The following is a 17,182-nucleotide window of genomic DNA, read 5'->3' as shown; positions in this document are numbered from 1 at the left end:
GTATTTCCAAGCCACGGCAAATACCATTACCTTGGTTCTGTCCAGCAGCGTGTCATTCGCATATTTTCAAACTCCGGCTAAAATTAACTAGGTCACCCTTTATATGCGTCGGGCGTTCTGAAAAGGCATTTTTAAATCCAACCGTTACAGTTCCTGCATCGTTACCAACTAAATTAAAAACGAAAATTGTGAGGTCGCTATTAAAAGCTCGAAAACAAGCCAATGGGGAAAGCTGGAGGCTAATTTCTATATGGCTAATCTTGTCTCAAATACTAGAAAAATGTCTATTAGAGTGCATGACTTCCTTCTCAGAAAAATTTTCATTTATTTCAAATCACCAGTTTGGTTTTGTCTCGAACCAGGGCACCACTGCCCTTCTTCAGGATTTCCGTGATGAGTTGCATTAAGCTTTTGAGCAAACCATGTTTGCATGTGCCTTGTTATTAGATTTGGCTAAGGCATTTCACACGGTGGGCCACGAGATTTTAGCAAAAAAATTGTACTTGGCCGGTTTCGGCAGAAAATTCTTTAATTTCTTAAATGCTCATCTAAGCAGTAACTCACAAGTAGCATACTTAGCAAGCCAACCATCATTTAGCACTGCATTCTAGTCGCGGTTATGTTTATAGAAGTGCACGTTTCAAACTTAAAGGTAATGGCCATACTCTTAGGTTTGAATAGAGGTAACATTCTAATGGTTGTGATGTTTTCGATGTTTTTCTTATTTCTGGAGGCAACACAACAGAAATCAACGTTGCACGAGCAATATACTGTAAATAACATCGGCGCCCGGTACACTCTTACTTTTACGCAGTAACTTTTAATTCGGTATTATAGCGGCTTGTTTCATTTGCATGACAAAGTGGAAACAGCTGTGTAACTTACAGCCGTCCAACGAGGTCGAGGTGCATGCGGGAAGGCTTGCAGATGGCAGCATGTCGCTGTTGTAGGAGCGGCGCCATTTTGCGATGTTCACGCTCTACGTCGTCTATTATCTGGTGTATTACGCTTTTTTTTTCTGAGCACACACGCAAGCAACAGGTGCATGTGTGCTTCTCTTCGCGGTTACCGAAAGGAGCCGTATTTCGACTGCGACAATTATACAGCCGTGTGGCAGTGAAACATGGATGCGAGTATGAACCGTAAATGATTCGCGAATGCTGAAGCCGTCTTTCAAGTGTTCAAGGCTGGACATGTAACTTCGATAAGTCACTCTAACGGGTCAAACTTCGGTATTATTAGTGAAGTAAGAGTGCGTACACTTGTACTTTCTCGATCTAGAGTTGAGAAAGCAAATTCCATTCTTGGTTTTGTGTGTCTAAATTGAGGATGATCTAATGTGCTCCCAACACCGGAGTGCCCTGTTCGTTCTTGCCGCCGGTTAGCCTTTGTCACTGGAACATAGAACGTTAACAGAGGTGTAGTTAGTGCGAACGTATTAGGGTGAATTTATTGGCGCCGCATTGAGCCCGATTCACGCAGTCGACATTCTCCCTATCTCGTAATCGTCATAGCACTGGCATCCGTATCTGTATCGAGACATCAATATTTTGGGACATCGCCATATTGAAATTAAAGCTTCACAGAATGACTCTCGAAAACCCCGAGTCACGTTAGCCCGCATCGGCGTAGCTAGCGGCTCAGCTCGCGCGATTTAGTGGGGGACACCTTTCCTTCCTACTTTCCTTCTCCCCACCAGTGACTTTCTGTCCTCCCTTTTTTGAATAAAATAATTCATTTATTCATTTATTCATTCGTTTATTGATCCAATTATTCATTCTTCCCCCGTTTCTCATCAGAAAAGGGACGCTGATTATGTCCTAAGTGTAACAACGAAGTCGATCTCGTCAATTTTGATGTTGCATGGCTTGACATATAGTGTTACAATGTTATGCTCAATCATTACGTGCGAAATTATACACTCTTACTTAATACACACTTAAATTTAGCAGAATGCAACGCAGGAAACTAGCGTAACTTTTAAAGACAATGCCTTTCTTAGAGAGTTACTGCCACTTCCCCGTATGTTATATGGGCTTGTGGGCCGATCTGGCAGATCTGACGCCTCTTTTGTGGGCCGAACCCGATAGTGAGTGGTCTAAAATTATTCCCCTCTAATTCCGAAGATGTATCTGGTAACCATTGCACCGGTGATGCGGGTACCGATAGTATTAGTGGTGCGCCTATCCCGTCGAAATACATGGTCCTGGTGTAATTGGTTCCGGTAGTACTAGTGACTCTCGTGGTGCGCCGATCCTGAAGATTGATCTGGTACCTGTGGCACAAGTACTTCCGGTGGTATCGGCCCTGGTAGCAACCCCGTGCGATACAAGTTCTACCAATGGTATTGATACCGGTGCTCTAATACCAAAGATATATCTGGTAATAGTGGTACCACAGCTCGCGGTAATACTGGTGCCGGTAGTACCACTGTGTGGTACTAATAGCGTCACTATTACCAGTGGGGCACTGATCCCAAAAATACCTCTGGTACCGGAGGTCCGGTACCAGTACTTCGTGGTATCGGTACCTGTGGTCCACCATGTGGTTGATAGTAGTGTTGGTACCGCTATTCAATATAGATAGTATTGGTCACTACGGATATTGGTAAAGGTGGTAAGGGTAGTAACGGTGTGCGGTACAGGTGGTATTGGTAACGTGGAACACTATGTGCAAACGTTGGTACGAGTGGTACTGATGGTATCGGTACAATGTGATAGCATCATACGGTACCATCGAACGGCGGTAGTACCGCCATGTAGTGATAAAGGTAGTAAAGAGAGCGCTCTCGCACTCTTCCGCCCACCATGGTTGCTTAGTGGCTAAGGCGTTGGGATGCCAAGCACGAGGTCACGGGTTGAAATCTCCGCCACGGCGGACGCGTTTAGATGGTGCCGACATGAGAAAGCACCCGTGTACTTAGATTGTGGTGTACGTTAACGAACCCCTGGTGTTCCAAGTTATTCCGGAGTGCCTCACTATACGGTGTGCCTCATAATCAGATCGTGATGTTGGCACGTAAAACCCCAGAATTCAATTTAACTCGCATTCTTCCCTCGTGATAGCTAGCGTTTTTTGACGCTCCAGTAAGACGCTGTGCGTCTGGTGGAAGGCGCTGACGCTGTCGTTTGAGACGCTACGGGGTTGATGGAATACATTTTATGATTCATACAAGCCATAACTCTCCCGAACTCGCCAAGGAAAACTTTATCATTCATCGGCATGAACTAGAAGTTGAATCGCTTTTCAGCTATTTAGTATCCCCTGGTGCGCCTGGATAATAACGGACTTATGCGCTTGGGCCAATTATGAGCATTTGCACGCAAATGCCTTTCTGAATAGAAACCTAAAAGTGTATTCTGAAGGTCATTGTTTGTTAAAAAGTTGGGTTAAATTGTTGTCAAACTTTATATGTTTGCTGTCTGTCTGTCCTTTGTCGTTCTTTTTTTTTGTCATTTTATTTGCATGAGGTTGCTGTCAGTTGAATTCTTGTCATCTTTTAAACAGTTTGATGTTTGTGTGTGGATTCAGTTATTTTTGTTGCCGTTGGCTTTCAGCTGGCCGACCTTGCCGCACCTATATATAGTCCCGCAAGCCTCTTTCTTGGCTTTGACTGGCCCCATACGTTATGTACCGCAGTGCAAGATGGCAATATATTGTTGTTATTGTTGTTGTTGTTGTTTTACAGGAATACTCAGGTAGGCCGACCACATACTGCCACCTAGGCTGCAATATAAGTTTAGAAACCAGCTTCTCCAGACACCAAATAGCTATCGATTCCGCTCCCGACCTTACTGCGTCCAAAGTTAAGAACACTTCTTTACGTGTAAGGTAAGAAATAAAAAGAAAGCTTTTCCCAGATATGTTTTCTTCAAATTAAGGCGCTCAAACTGCATTCACTCGTAAGAGCAGAATTCTACAGTTAAGCATGACGTGGACTGGTGTCGCCGAATCACACCGTCAGAGAAGGATGCCGCACACCAGCTGCTAGTGGCGCGATTCCTTGCAGCTGAGCCACGCTCACGCTTGTCTCCGGATTAAATCAGCTTAAGCGGAAAATTATATATACCCTTATATATTATATAAACCCTTATATATTATAAACCCTTATATATAGCTTTCATTGATTACGAGAAAGCGTTTGATTCTGTCGAAACCTCAATAGTCATGGAGGCATTACGGAATCAGGGTGTAGACGAGCCGTATGTAAAAATACAGAAAGATATCTATAGGGGCTCCACAGCCGCCGTAGTCCTCCATAAAGAAAGCAACAAAATCCCAATAAAGAAAGGCGTCAGGCAGGGAGATACGATCTTTCCAATGCTATTCAAAGCGTGTTTACAGGAGGTATTCAGAGACCTGGATTGGGAAGAATTGGGGATAAGAGTTAATGGAGAATACCTTAGTAACTTGCGGTTCGCTGATGACATTGCCTTGTTTAGTAACTCAGGTGACCAATTGCAATGCATGCTAACTGACCTTTAGAGGCAAAGGAAAAGAGCGGGTCTAACAATTTATCTGCAGAAAACTAAAGTAATGTTTAACAGTCTCGGAAGAGAACAGCAGTTTACAATAGGTAGCGAGGCACTGCAAGTGGTAAGGGAATACATCTACTTAGGGCAGGTAGTGACCGTGGATCCTGATCATGAGACGGAAATAATCAGGATAGTAAGAATGGGCTGAGGTGCGTTTGGCAGGCATTCTCAGATCATGAACATTAGGTTGCCATTATCCCTCAAGAGAAAAGTGCATAACATCTGTGTCTTACCAGCACTCACCTTCGGGGCAGAAACCTGGAGGCTTACGAAAAGGGTTCTACTTAAATTGAGGACGACGCAACGAGCTATGGAAAGAAGAATGATGAGTGTAACGTTAAGGGATAAAAAAGAGCAGATTCGGTGAGGGAACAAACGCGAGTTAATGACATCTTAGTTGAAATCAAGAAAAAGAAATGGGCATGTGCAAGACATGTAAGGAGGAGGGAAGATAGCCGATGGTCATTAATGGTTACGGACTGGTTTCCAGGGGAAGGGAAGCGTAGCAGGGGGCGGCCGAAAGTTAGGTGGGCAGATGAGATTAAGAAGTTTGCAAGGACCAGATGGGCCACAATTAGTACATGACTGGGGTAGTTGGAGAAGTATGGGAGAGACCTTTGCCCTGCAGTGGGCGTAAGCAGGATTATGATGATGAGGAAGCGAGAAATGCCTGAATGCATTCAGCTCCGGAACAACACCGCAAATAATTTATAAGGCCCTCCATTGCGCCCACCCTGAGGCGCTATACGCTAGCGCAGGAATACTGAATACTGGACGTTTCTGTGCTTTTGAGTAACTTGAGTTACTTTTGTGCTTCAATGCATAAAACGACGTTTTGTTGAGAAAGTAACTGGAATGCCAATGCATTTCTCCGCAAAAATCGGGAAATAAAATATCGAAACTGGTGTCATCCTGAGAACTCGTTCCAAGTGGATCCGCCTTGTGAAATCCACGGCTTGAATCTGTAAATTTCAATGTGAACCATAAGGTAATCAGTTAAAACCTATTTAGTGAATTTTGTTAGTTTATTGATTCTGCACTTCAGTTTTTGCGCAAGCAATGCCTGCTTCTTCGAGTACACCAGCTCATAAACTAGAATTGTGCTATCTGCCACCGGTAACCTTTAAACATTTTTGAACGTGTTCGCTGAAACGCCCTGTCTGTTATTTCTCGCAGATATATGTGCAAAGAGGTGGGATCCTTTGGTATTTTACTTTATATGTAAAGAAATCGGGTGTCATGCTGTTTGCTCAGCGCGACTGCACAGCTGGTCACAATGAAGGAGAATGAAACACCAAGAGTAGCTGAGTACAAATACATCCCAGTATGAATCAAAGAAGGAACTAGCAACACTGCAAAACATGTGAACTAATCAAGGAGAAAGGTAAAAGAAACGCGGCGGGCGGTGTGGGTTTGGCTCCGACTGGTGGCAACTTGTTTGTTCGCGCATTTTCATTCTCCTATACTTTACCATTTCTGCACTTTAAATAAAAACAACAAATAATTTGTCGTATACTTTACGTTTAATCTGTTCGCTTCTTATGGTTCGGGCTAACAAAAATTTGGCCCCTCTGTTCTCCTTTTTCTCATTCGCGACCTTAATGAAAAGTATAGCGCTACGAGGTTTCAGCAAATATGAAGTACGAGGTGTATAGAAAAGCGCACTCGTTACTGGACTCATGTTTGCCAACTCGGCGCTGTTCTTAAACTTTGTGCAGGTGGGAGTGCAGATTAGTCAGAGGTCTGTCGACACATTAGCACTTGGGGTGCATGTAACAAAGACAAATAAAACATTTCAAGGAGACATGGGCTGGGCGTTCTTGGAAGTGCGGGAACCTCCGAGCAAAATATGTTTCTTAAGGCGACTGCAGAACATGATCCAAAATCGGTGGGCGGCTGGGTTAAGGCATGCGACAAGTGTTGACACACAATGCAGAATAAGAACCAGGAATCTAAACATTAATCATTACGTTAATGGAAATTGGATGGCGGCAGGAAAGAGGAGGTTAAATGTAAAGTTTGAGATGCACAAGCACTAATACTGGATGAAAGAAATGGAGAGAAAACCAGCCATGGAAGAATATTGAACAGAAAAAAATAATAATAATAATAACTTAATTAATTAAATCACAATGGAAAGTTTTATGGTAATTCCAAGGGAAATGCTTTACTGTTCGAAGCCAGATTAGGATGTCTGGGAACGTGTCATTATAGGAGAAAGCTATTCATGGGACGTATTCTGAAACGTTCGCCGCGGCGAACTTTTCGCACTGGCCACGCCTCCGCCGTTGCGGCGCGCGCTGAATGGCTGCTTTGACAAAACCGGAAATTCACTTGCGCCACCTGATTTTCCGGTTTTGTCAAAGCAGCCATTCAGCGCGCGCCGCAACGGCAGAGGCGTGGCCAGTGCGAAAAGTTCGCCGCGGCGAACGTTTCAGAATACGTCCCCATGTTAAAATGAATATGGTACAGCATGCGTGTGAAAAGTGGTGCAAATTGGAACATGATCCACAGTCGGAAAATAAAAGAGCATCCCTAAAAAACTAATTTCAGTGTAAGAGGGTAGGGAATGGCAAAAAAAAAAAAAATCGACTACCCCTTTCTTCACAGAAAGTATTCTCAAAATGTACACTGAAGTTGTGGACCTTTTCAATTTTCCCAACAAAAATATGAACAGCTGGTAGGCATTAAATAAAGGAAAAGATTATTTTGTGCACGTATATCAAGTAGGTAATTGCGTTCCTTATCAAAATCGGTAGCAACCGAGCCGAATTCAGAGGGAGTAGGGTTGAAAGAAGGGTGGAAGTAGGAATACATATGGGAACCAGAGTGCAGATAGCGAGAAAAGAAAACGTTTTTGTTATTCCAAGAGGTAGAATGACACGCTGTACCGGCTGTAACAGAGAAACCTAGGCCATTGTATATGTGCTTATCTCTCTGCAGCATATTATATGATCAGAAAAATTTAAAAAAACAGAAATGCAGGTTATTGTTTCACAACCCGACGCATAAACGATAGATTCATATGCTTGTAAGGAAACTAGAAAAAGAGGACGTACCGAGCAAGATTTATTTTTATCTGTTACGGATGAAGAAATTTCAATCGAAATCCAATCAGGTTCGCTTGAACCGACAGGCGCTGCCTCGTAGCGCTTCCCCTGGCACCACGAATAAGACAACGACGCTGATTACCGTGCAAGACGATCTAGGGAGCGCTGCCTGAGAGGGAGTGATGCTTTCCAATACTTTGTCGCAGGCGGGAGGCAGGCCAGAGAGAAAAGGAAAGAGGACCGAGAAGAAGAGGAGGAGTTCATCGCCAAAGCACGTATCTGAGATGAGATCACGCAGTGCGCATTGATCAAGGCTGATTAGTGGCGCGTCCTATGCGTTCCGCCTGTAGCGGGCCTGGTCGATGCTCCCACCCACGTCATCCTTTATAAAACCGCGGGGAGGAATTAGCGCAAGGCCACGTTGGAGTCGCAAACCTCGGGTGCCATTTGAGGTCGGGCAGCGCCCCGGCTGCTCGCGGGAGGCTCGTATACATGTGGCCTCCGCTTGGCGCTGGGCTGGTCACGTAGTGGGGCTTAGGAGCACTAAACCTCGTGTGTGGAACTGACCACGGCGCGATTTTTCGTCTGGCATAAGACGACACTTCTACTGAGGAAGAAAATTGATTCTCGTGCCAATGTTCTGTTCAGAAACATACAAATGAGTTGGAAAAACTGCGCACAGCAATCTTGTACATGGGGCATAATATTGTTGGCAGTACTGGACCGTCTAGGTGAAACCTGGAGCGAGCAGAGATAGAGCCGAGCAAAGTGCAACCAGCATCGAAACAGGGAGCTGAGTGATGCAAGTACGCGAACGAGCTTTGAAAATGTTTCTCACTGCAGCTCCTTGTATTTGTGAATGTGGTTCATGGCTATGACACTCTAGTACACCTGACGCACGGGTACTCTTAAGGCCTTTGGACTAGAGGACATATACTGCAAAGGCGTCAATGCGGGGCTACACACGACTAAAGAGTATATCTTGTGTTTGGTAAGGTACACTATAGTCAAGATATAAATATCCCAGATCCTTATAATGCGCCTGCAGCCGTAACCTTGTGCGTAGCTCTTAGAAGAAAACTTGAAAAAAACACAATACTGCCTTATTCATATGTTTAGTACTCGTAAAAAACGATCTTACTTAGCAGTAATGTAACTTGTCGGACAAAGAACTTTTACTGCAGCAATACTCTCAAACCATCATAGCCTTTGCCACAATATACAAGTTTTTTTTTTTACAATCAGGTAAGTTACAAAATGATCGCAAACCATGACAATCGAAACAAACGCGAACGAGACCAAAGCAAGCAAACCAAACAAGCGCGAGCGAGAGCTCACGTGAGCAGACGACAGTATGAAACGAGTTTCCCGGGAGCCAGTTTCCCGGGAGCACGTTTCGCGGCTAGTGCCTTTGATATCGCCCTCCGCGTTCGCTCCCATTCATCTTTCCCTGGTCTCGTTCACTCAGTCACGCCGCCGACACCGACGCCAACGCCCCCCCCCCCCCCTCCATCCTCAGGAATGGGCGCGAAAAGCTGCGCTCTAAAACACCCTGTATGTACGCGACCATGGCGTCATACTGGCCTTTGTCCGCTTCGTCACTGTTTGGCTTCCTCCGCCCCCGCCTTGCACAGTGACGCCATTCAGAGGGCTTCTACAGCCGTTTTATGCGAGAGTAGCAAGCGGTGGCATGCTCGGTATTTATGAAACAAGAGACAGCACCGCAGCCTGTATAGGAGCGCCGAATTTGTTTTGAAACGCAATTATGAAGATTTATACGCTATGAAACTTACTTTGCGCGTGCCTCACAGGAATAGACAACTTCACTGTGTGTGTTTGTTTGTCCACCCGCTCCAATTTTAATGTCAGCTGGGATGGGTACTCATCGACAAACATTTTGTGTATAACACGTCCGCGTCTTTTGGCTAAGGTTAATTTTTGTGGGCGGCATGCTATATCACCTTGACGTTCGCGTTCTCGTGCGATCGGCGTCACATCAGCGTCTCATCGGTGTCTTGTCGGCGTTGGCGTTCACGGACCTGCCGGCATCGATAACCCTGCTGCTAATCAAGGGGCCGTCAGCTCATTGTGCCGGCTCCATCAGCACTCCCGCGATACCTGTGAGAATGCCACCCCCCCCCCCCCCCACCTCCTCCCACCAGAATCACTCTTTTGCATTCGATTGGTGTGAGAACTCCTACATACAACTTCGCTGTCTTTGACGTGCCAGTTGCTCAGATTGGCATACATCTGCGAAGGTTTTCCTTCATTGCTTTCCTTCAAGCTCGACGTTTATTGACCGTTCAGTCTTGACCTTATTGACCTATTGACCTTCATCCTAAAGCTGAAGGGTTATTGACCTTCAGCCTATAGCGGAAACGGTAATGTGCGTTCGCGCAGTGCTCATTGCGGGCCCTTAGGTCTGAACCAGCTGGTGAGAACGCTGTCCTCGCTCCTCTGCCAGGCTCACTGAGCCTTTGCAGCCAAGCTGATTGCATTCCGTTGACCTCTGACGGACGCACTTAAAGTAATACCAAATATAGATAATACTTAATACGAAATACGTCGCAAAGCCTTAACAACTTATATGTGAGCAGAGCGGACCATTAGCGACGCCCATTTTGAAGCTATCCAGTGCATCGACACGACTAAAATTACTTCACTCATTTATATGTTTAGTTTGCATTGACGAGATGCACTATAATTAATGTTTTGTCAGCTTAATTATAAAGAAGCAGTGCCATGTTTATTGCTGTTTTGCTCTCTAAAACACATAGTGGAGAGGGCGCCGTACTATGTATCAGCGGCGAAACTCCTTTTGGTAACCGCAGTCGTGGCCTAGTGTACAGGGCGTCCGCCACGGCTGCGATAGGTGGGCAGTTCGAAACCCGCCGCCGGCACCCACAGCAAATGGGGAAAAAGAATTACGGGTACAGGTGCTCCCGAACCCGCCGCCCGGTAGTGATCGGGGTGTACCGCCTGGGGAGTACACCCGAGTGCCCTAGTTTCGACATGTAACCCGGCGGGGTGGTTATGTTCACTGGCCGTAATGCGGACACGGCTGGATTTATAACTCCTTTTGGTAAGGGTCCTTCAGGGTAAAAGAACTTCAAAGTACCTTAGTTCGCGTGTCAGTGAGGGGCTATGAGTTGTTCACCAGGAGCATGAACAATACCGCGGAGTTGTGTTCTATAGAGCGCACGTACTTTAACACATTGGGCATTTTAACTGAAACACGCTCTTGACGGACGCCGTCTTGTTTTGGTAATTTCACTGCAGTACTCGAAACGGCTCTACGAAGGAGACATTCATGTGGATACATGATTGGAAAGAAAAGATGGAGCCCCTATAGGGCGGAATTTATTTGGCGCAGTCTGCGAGGCGTTGAAAGCGTTAAACAGCGTACCAGAAGCTGTAGGCTGCGAATCCCAACCAGGTCGATGTCTGGAAGATTAGGTAAGGGGTGAGAAGCAAGGCGACGGCCCAGTTCACGTGTGGAGCTACGTGAAAGAAGGCGTACGCCCAAGCCATGTACAGCACAGGCAGCATGGTGACCGACAACACCACGGCCAACGCGAGCTCCAGTTGGTGCCGCCGGGTGCCCTTGTGCCGGAACCACGCCCAGATCGGCTGCACGACAGGCATCGGCGTGCCTTGCAAAGCTCCTCTATTGCATATATACACAAATCACTGGTTCTTGTATTAACACAATGCACAAACCGTATATGAGAGTCGCTAAGTTACATGAAACCGACTACTTTTCTGCAATAGTGCAGGAACGTAGCTGTCGAACATCGCTATTCGATAATGCACCTTAGCTCTCGATCAACTCTTTGTGCCAATGATACAATACTCACTACCGCTTCGCTCTCTCACTCACACTTCTGGCTTTGTCGAGAAGCGTTCAGCGTCAGGAGCCCGGATCATACTTCAAACGCCTTTTCAATGAGGTGGTGTCAGAAATTGATGCTTTGATTTCACGCGGCATGGTCACCGCCCTTTAATATGTGATGAAATTTCACGCACTGAAAAGTAGGTGTGCAAACAGGGACACAAGTCGAACGACAAGGATGTCTTGTCCTTTTCGTTTTGTTGAGGTCCGTGTTTGCGCGCCTGTCTTTCAGTACATAAATTCTTACCACTTATTCAACTTTAACTCGTTCTCGGACGAAATTTAGTGCATGTACTTACCTATTCAAGTGGACGCGCCATGATTTGGAGTAGGGTGCTCATGGTGAGATTTAATATGTACGCACGAAAAATGTCCGGAAACGAGGTTCATGCAATTACGGCTGTAAGTCCTGCTAGCGTGTGCCCTCTTTCTTTTAGTCACTGGCGTAGTCGACTCGCTCCCATTTAGAAGGAAAAAAAAAACCTCTTCAGAATCATCCGAGGTCTTTGATTAATTCACCAATTTATAATTTATTTCCTATGATACGAAACGTTGTCATCGAAACATAATGATGTTTTACGCTGTGTGCCTGCTTCGTGACAGAGCCTTCAGCTTGCCGCCATCCGGCATTCGCTGTTAAGAGGGAATTTACTCAGGAGCTCCTATCTAAACATATCAAAACTGAAAAGTCGTTTTACAGCGAAGTTGTTAGCCTCTAGTTGATCGGCATTTTTTGCTGCGTGTCCTCACGGAAAAAAACAACCTTCATCGATTAAAGAAAAAAAAAACGTTCAATGACTGAAGCGAAAAGAGCATACATTCTTTGGTGTTTTCGCATACAATAAAACAACAAGCACGAAACAAGCATCCAAACCGTATCATTGATGATAAGGCACTCCTGATAACAGTGCGAAGCACGTAGCTCTCACCCCGTACGTTTCCCAATAAATTACGCTTGCGCAAGCCGCCGCGGCGACGGCAGCATGTGACGTGGGGGGGTGAGTTCAAGAGCATTTCATGTATAAAAGAAACAGCATAAATAACAACTCATTTCATTATCGGTGCAGCACCGCTATGGATAGGGAACGCATAGTTAGGACATACCAGGAGCAGCATAATTACGAGGAGCGCAAAGAGAAAATAAATGGCGATACGATCAGCGGCGGGGTGCTGGCAAAATCACCTTTAATCCTATTACTACTATTACTTTAAATTATCATATACCATTAATATAAAGCAATAAAGCATTGCACACCCCTCTCAGCAATTGCACCGGTGATTTTTAACAGCCTCGCTGGACATCCACTATAGTAGGGCCAAAATGGCGAGTCCATTTTTCTATCAGAATACATTGCAACGGAATTTTATGGGTTTGTTGCACTTAAAGTTAAAAAATCTGCAGAGTGTAGGAAGCACATTGTCTAATTGGGTGACTAATCCTTTCAGAAATATTAGTAGAAATAATAGTAGTGAAAATAGTAGAACTGAAAAAAAAAGTTAGTGAAGTTTCGCTTCGTGAACGCAGGATAAGCGCAAGCGTATGGGTGCTATTCCCTTTTTGTGCATTGTTCATTGCGTGTTTCTCACTTTTTATAAAGTGTAAAGTGGCATTAGGAAATATGTAAGGCAGTGTAAGAAAATACAGTCTATTATTTCAAGCAATTTGGCAATGTGCTCTTCAACCATTCATTTTCTTCCTCTTCCTCTTCTGGAACCTCCTGAGCACGCCAAGCCCGAGCCTCTTCTCGGACTTGTTCAAGTCGTGCCCGACGCTTGGCGACGACTTCGGAGTCAGTCGATTCGCGCTCGGCCTTGCCGTCACTTGAGTCGCTGCTCAGTCCTTCTCACTCGGTGCTCGGCCTCTCAATCACGAGACGAACCCAGTATGTTCATAGAGCACACAGAACCCATAGCAAATTAGCAACTGCCAGAGGAGGTCAACCCAGCGCGCCTCCCCCTACCCTTCTCCTCCACAACACTTTGCCTCCTTTCTCGTTCCGCACTTCGCTCAACGCCACCTAGACTTTTTTCTAGGTGGCATTGCGTTGCCGAGCGCTCAGCGTATTCCTCCGTACTTTGCCCGGCGCGCCATTCTCTTCGCCATCTCAAGCCGCCTTCGTCCTAAGGCGCTCGCTTCCCTCGCGGCGTCACAGACACGTCACCTCTGCTCTCGGAAGCTTGTGTTACTTGCGCTATCCTTGTCCACACAAGTTTTCTCGCCTGCGTTCTAACTTCGCCTCGGAAATCACTATAAAGAAATGTATGTATGTGCAGCGGTGGCGTAGAGGTAGAACACCCGCCTCACGTGCAAGAGGTCCGTGGTTCGAATCCCGGTGCCGGCAGTTTTCCACCGGATTAAAAAAAAATCCGCGTGTTGATAAAATTGCACAAACAGGCCTGGAGTGTGGCCTGATCCCGGTGACCAGAACCGGTAACGCACTCCCTCACCAGAGCAGGATTGGCCACCCTGGTGCAGTACTTGGCCACAACCTCCTATATGAACACAACTATCAAACCCCGGCCCTCAGTCCACAGCAGCTGCGAAGCAACTGACCACGGCGGCGGTCAGACCTGCAACGCAGCAGAGGGTGCTAAGAATCACTGGCTCCGGACAGGCCGCCAATGGAATATGAACCTGGCAACGTTTAACGCTACACCGTTATCTAGTGAGGCGAGTCTAGCAGTGCTATTGGAGGAATTAGAGGGCACTAAATGGGATATAATAGGGCTCAGTGAAGTTAGGAGGCCAAAAGAACCATATACATTGCTAAAAAGCGGGCACGTCCTGTGCTACAGGGGCTTAGCAGAGAGAAGAGAACTAGGAGTCGGATTCCTGATTAATAAGAATATAGCTGGTAACATACAGGAATTCTATAGCATTAACGAGAGGGTGGCAGGTCTTGTTGTGAAACTTAATAAGAGGTACAAAATGAAGATTGTAAAAGTCTACGCCCCTATATCCAGTCATGATGACCAGGCAGTCGAAAGCTTTTATGAAGACGTGGAATCGGCGATGGGTAGAGTGAAAACCAAATACACTATACTAATGGGCGATTTTAATGCCGAGGTAGGCAAGCAGCAGGCTGGAGACAAGGCAGTGGGGGAATATGGCATAGGCGCTAGGAATAGCAGGGGAGAGTTATTAGTGGAGTTTGCGGAACAGAATAATATGAGGATAATGAATACCTTCTTCCGCAAGCGGGATAGCCGAAAGCGGACGTGGAGGAGCCCGAATGGCAAGACTAGAAATGAAATAGACTTCATACTCTGCGCTAACCCTGGCATCATACAAGATGTGGACGTGCTCGGCAAAGTGCGCTGCAGTGACCACAGGATGGTAAGAACTCGAATTAGCCTAGACCTGAGGAGGGAACGGAATAAACTAGTACATAATAAGCCGATTAATGAGTTAGCGGTAAGAGGGAAAATAGAAGAATTCCAGACCAAGCTACAGAACAGGTATTCAGCTTTAACTCAGGAAGAGGACCTTAGTGTTCAAACAATGAACGACATTCTTGTGGGCATCAATGAGGAGTGTTCAATGGAAGTCGGTGGTAACTCCATTAGGCAGGATACCAGCAAACTATCGCAGGAGACGAAAGAGCTGATCAAGAAACGCCAATGTATGAAAGCCTCTAACCCTACAGCTAGAATAGAACTGGCAGAACATTCGAAGTTAATCAACAAGCGTAAGACAGCTGACATAAGGAAGTATAATATGGATAGAATTGAACATGCTCTCAGGAACGGACGAAGCCTAAAAACAGTGAAGAAGAAACTAGGAATCGGCAAGAATCAGATGTATGCGTTAAGAGAAAAAGCCGGCAATATCATTACTAATATGGATGAGATAGTTCAAGTGGCTGAGGAGTTCTATAGAGATTTATACAGTACCAGTGGCACCCACGACGATAATGGAAGGGAAAATAGTTTCGAAGAATTCGAAATCCCAAAGGTAACGCCGGAAGAAGTAAAGAAAGCCTTGGTAGATATGCAAAGGGGGAAGGCAGCTGGGGAGGATCAGGTAACAGCAGATTTGTTGAAGGTTGGTGGACAGATTGTTCTAGAGAAACTGGCCACCCTGTATACGCAATGCCTCATGACCTCGAGCGTACCGGAATCTTGGAAGAACGCTAACATAATCCTAATTCATAAGAAAGGAGACGCCAAAGACTTGAAAAATTATAGACCGATCAGCTTACTGTCCGTTGCCTACAAACTATTTACTAAGGTAATCGCAAATAGAATCAGGAACACCTTAGACTTCTGTCAAGCAAAGGACCAGGCAGGATTCCGTAAAGGCTACTCAACAATAGATCGTATTCACACTATCAATCAGGTGATAGAGAAATCTGCGGAATATAACCAACCCTTATATATAGCTTTCATTGATTACGAGAAAGCGTTTGATTCTGTCGAAACCTCAGCAGTCATGGAGGCATTACGGAATCAGGGTGTAGACGAGCCGTATGTAAAAATACTGAAAGATATCTATAGCGGCTCCACAGCCACCGAAGTCCTCCATAAAGCAAGCAACAAAATCCCAATAAAGAAAGGCGTCAGGAAGGGAGATACGATCTCTCCAATGCTATTCACAGCATGTTTACAGGAGGTATTCAGAGACCTGGATTGGGAAGAATTTGGGATAAAAGTTAATGGAGAGTACCTTAGTAACTTGCGATTCGCTGATGATATTGCCTTGCTTAGTAACTCAAAGGACCAATTGCAATGCATGCTCACTGACCTGGAGAGGCAAAGCAGAAGAGTGGGTCTAAAAATTATTCTGCAGAAAACTAAAGTAATGTTTAACAGTCTCGGAAGAGAGCAGCAATTTACAATAGGCAGCGAGGCACTGGAAGTCGTAAGGGAATATACCTACTTAGGGCAGGTAGTCACTGCGGATCCGGATCATGAGACGGAAATAATCAGGAGGATAAGAATGGACTGGGGTGCGTTTGGCAGGCATCCTCAGATCATGAACAGCAGGTTACCATTATCCCTCAAGAGAAAAGTATATAATAGCTGTGTCTTACCAGTACTCACCTACGGGGCAGAAATCTGGAGGCTTACGAAAAGAGTTCTACTCAAATTGAGGACAACGCAACGAGCTATGGAAAGAAGAATGATAGGTGTAACGTTAAGGGATAAGAAAAGAGCAGATTGGGTCAGGGAACAAACGCGAGTTAATGACATCTTAGTTGAAATCAAGAAAAAGAAATGGGCATGGGCAGGACATGTAATGAGGAGGGAAGATAACCGATGGTCATTAAGGGTTACGGACTGGATCCCAAGGGAAGGGAAGCGTAGCAGGGGGCGGCAGAAAGTTAGGTGGGCGGATGAGATTAAGAAGTTTGCAGGGACGGCGTGGCCACCATTAGTACATGACCGGGGTTGTTTGAGAAATATGGGAGAGGCCTTTGCCCCGCAATGGGCGTAACCAGGCTGATGATGATGTATAAAAACAGAATAAATTCGAAAGGAAAAATGTAGCGGGAGTGAGTTCCGAACCTGCAACCCCACGTTCAGAAGTAGAGTGCCATACACACTAGGCTAAAGCAGCACCTTCCAGATAACAGGCCTGTGCACTCTGCTTTATGACATCATGCTACGTGGACCGAAATTCACATTGCCGAGCCCGGCCTGACGAAAGCGGTGTTGTCAAAATCATCGCGGCTTACTCGGGAGCATCGTCATTAGATTCTATG

The 17,182-nt window shown here is 45.7% G+C and overlaps 1 protein-coding gene across 1 annotated transcript in view; it reads right to left on the bottom strand.

Moving 5' to 3' along the window:
* LOC135904831 (E3 ubiquitin-protein ligase MARCHF11-like) overlaps positions 1–17,182 on the bottom strand; it is a 130,388-nt gene that overhangs the window by 7,959 nt on the left and 105,247 nt on the right. Inside the window, exon 8 of the mRNA XM_065435823.1 lies at positions 10,992–11,215. Coding sequence (XP_065291895.1) covers positions 10,992–11,215 — 224 coding nt within the window. The remainder of the gene's footprint in view (positions 1–10,991; positions 11,216–17,182) is intronic.

The sequence above is a fragment of the Dermacentor albipictus genome, chromosome 1 (genome assembly GCF_038994185.2).
Source record: "Dermacentor albipictus isolate Rhodes 1998 colony chromosome 1, USDA_Dalb.pri_finalv2, whole genome shotgun sequence".
Classification (NCBI taxonomy): Eukaryota; Metazoa; Arthropoda; class Arachnida; order Ixodida; family Ixodidae; genus Dermacentor; species Dermacentor albipictus.
This window is presented reverse-complemented; position numbering and strand designations above follow the sequence as displayed.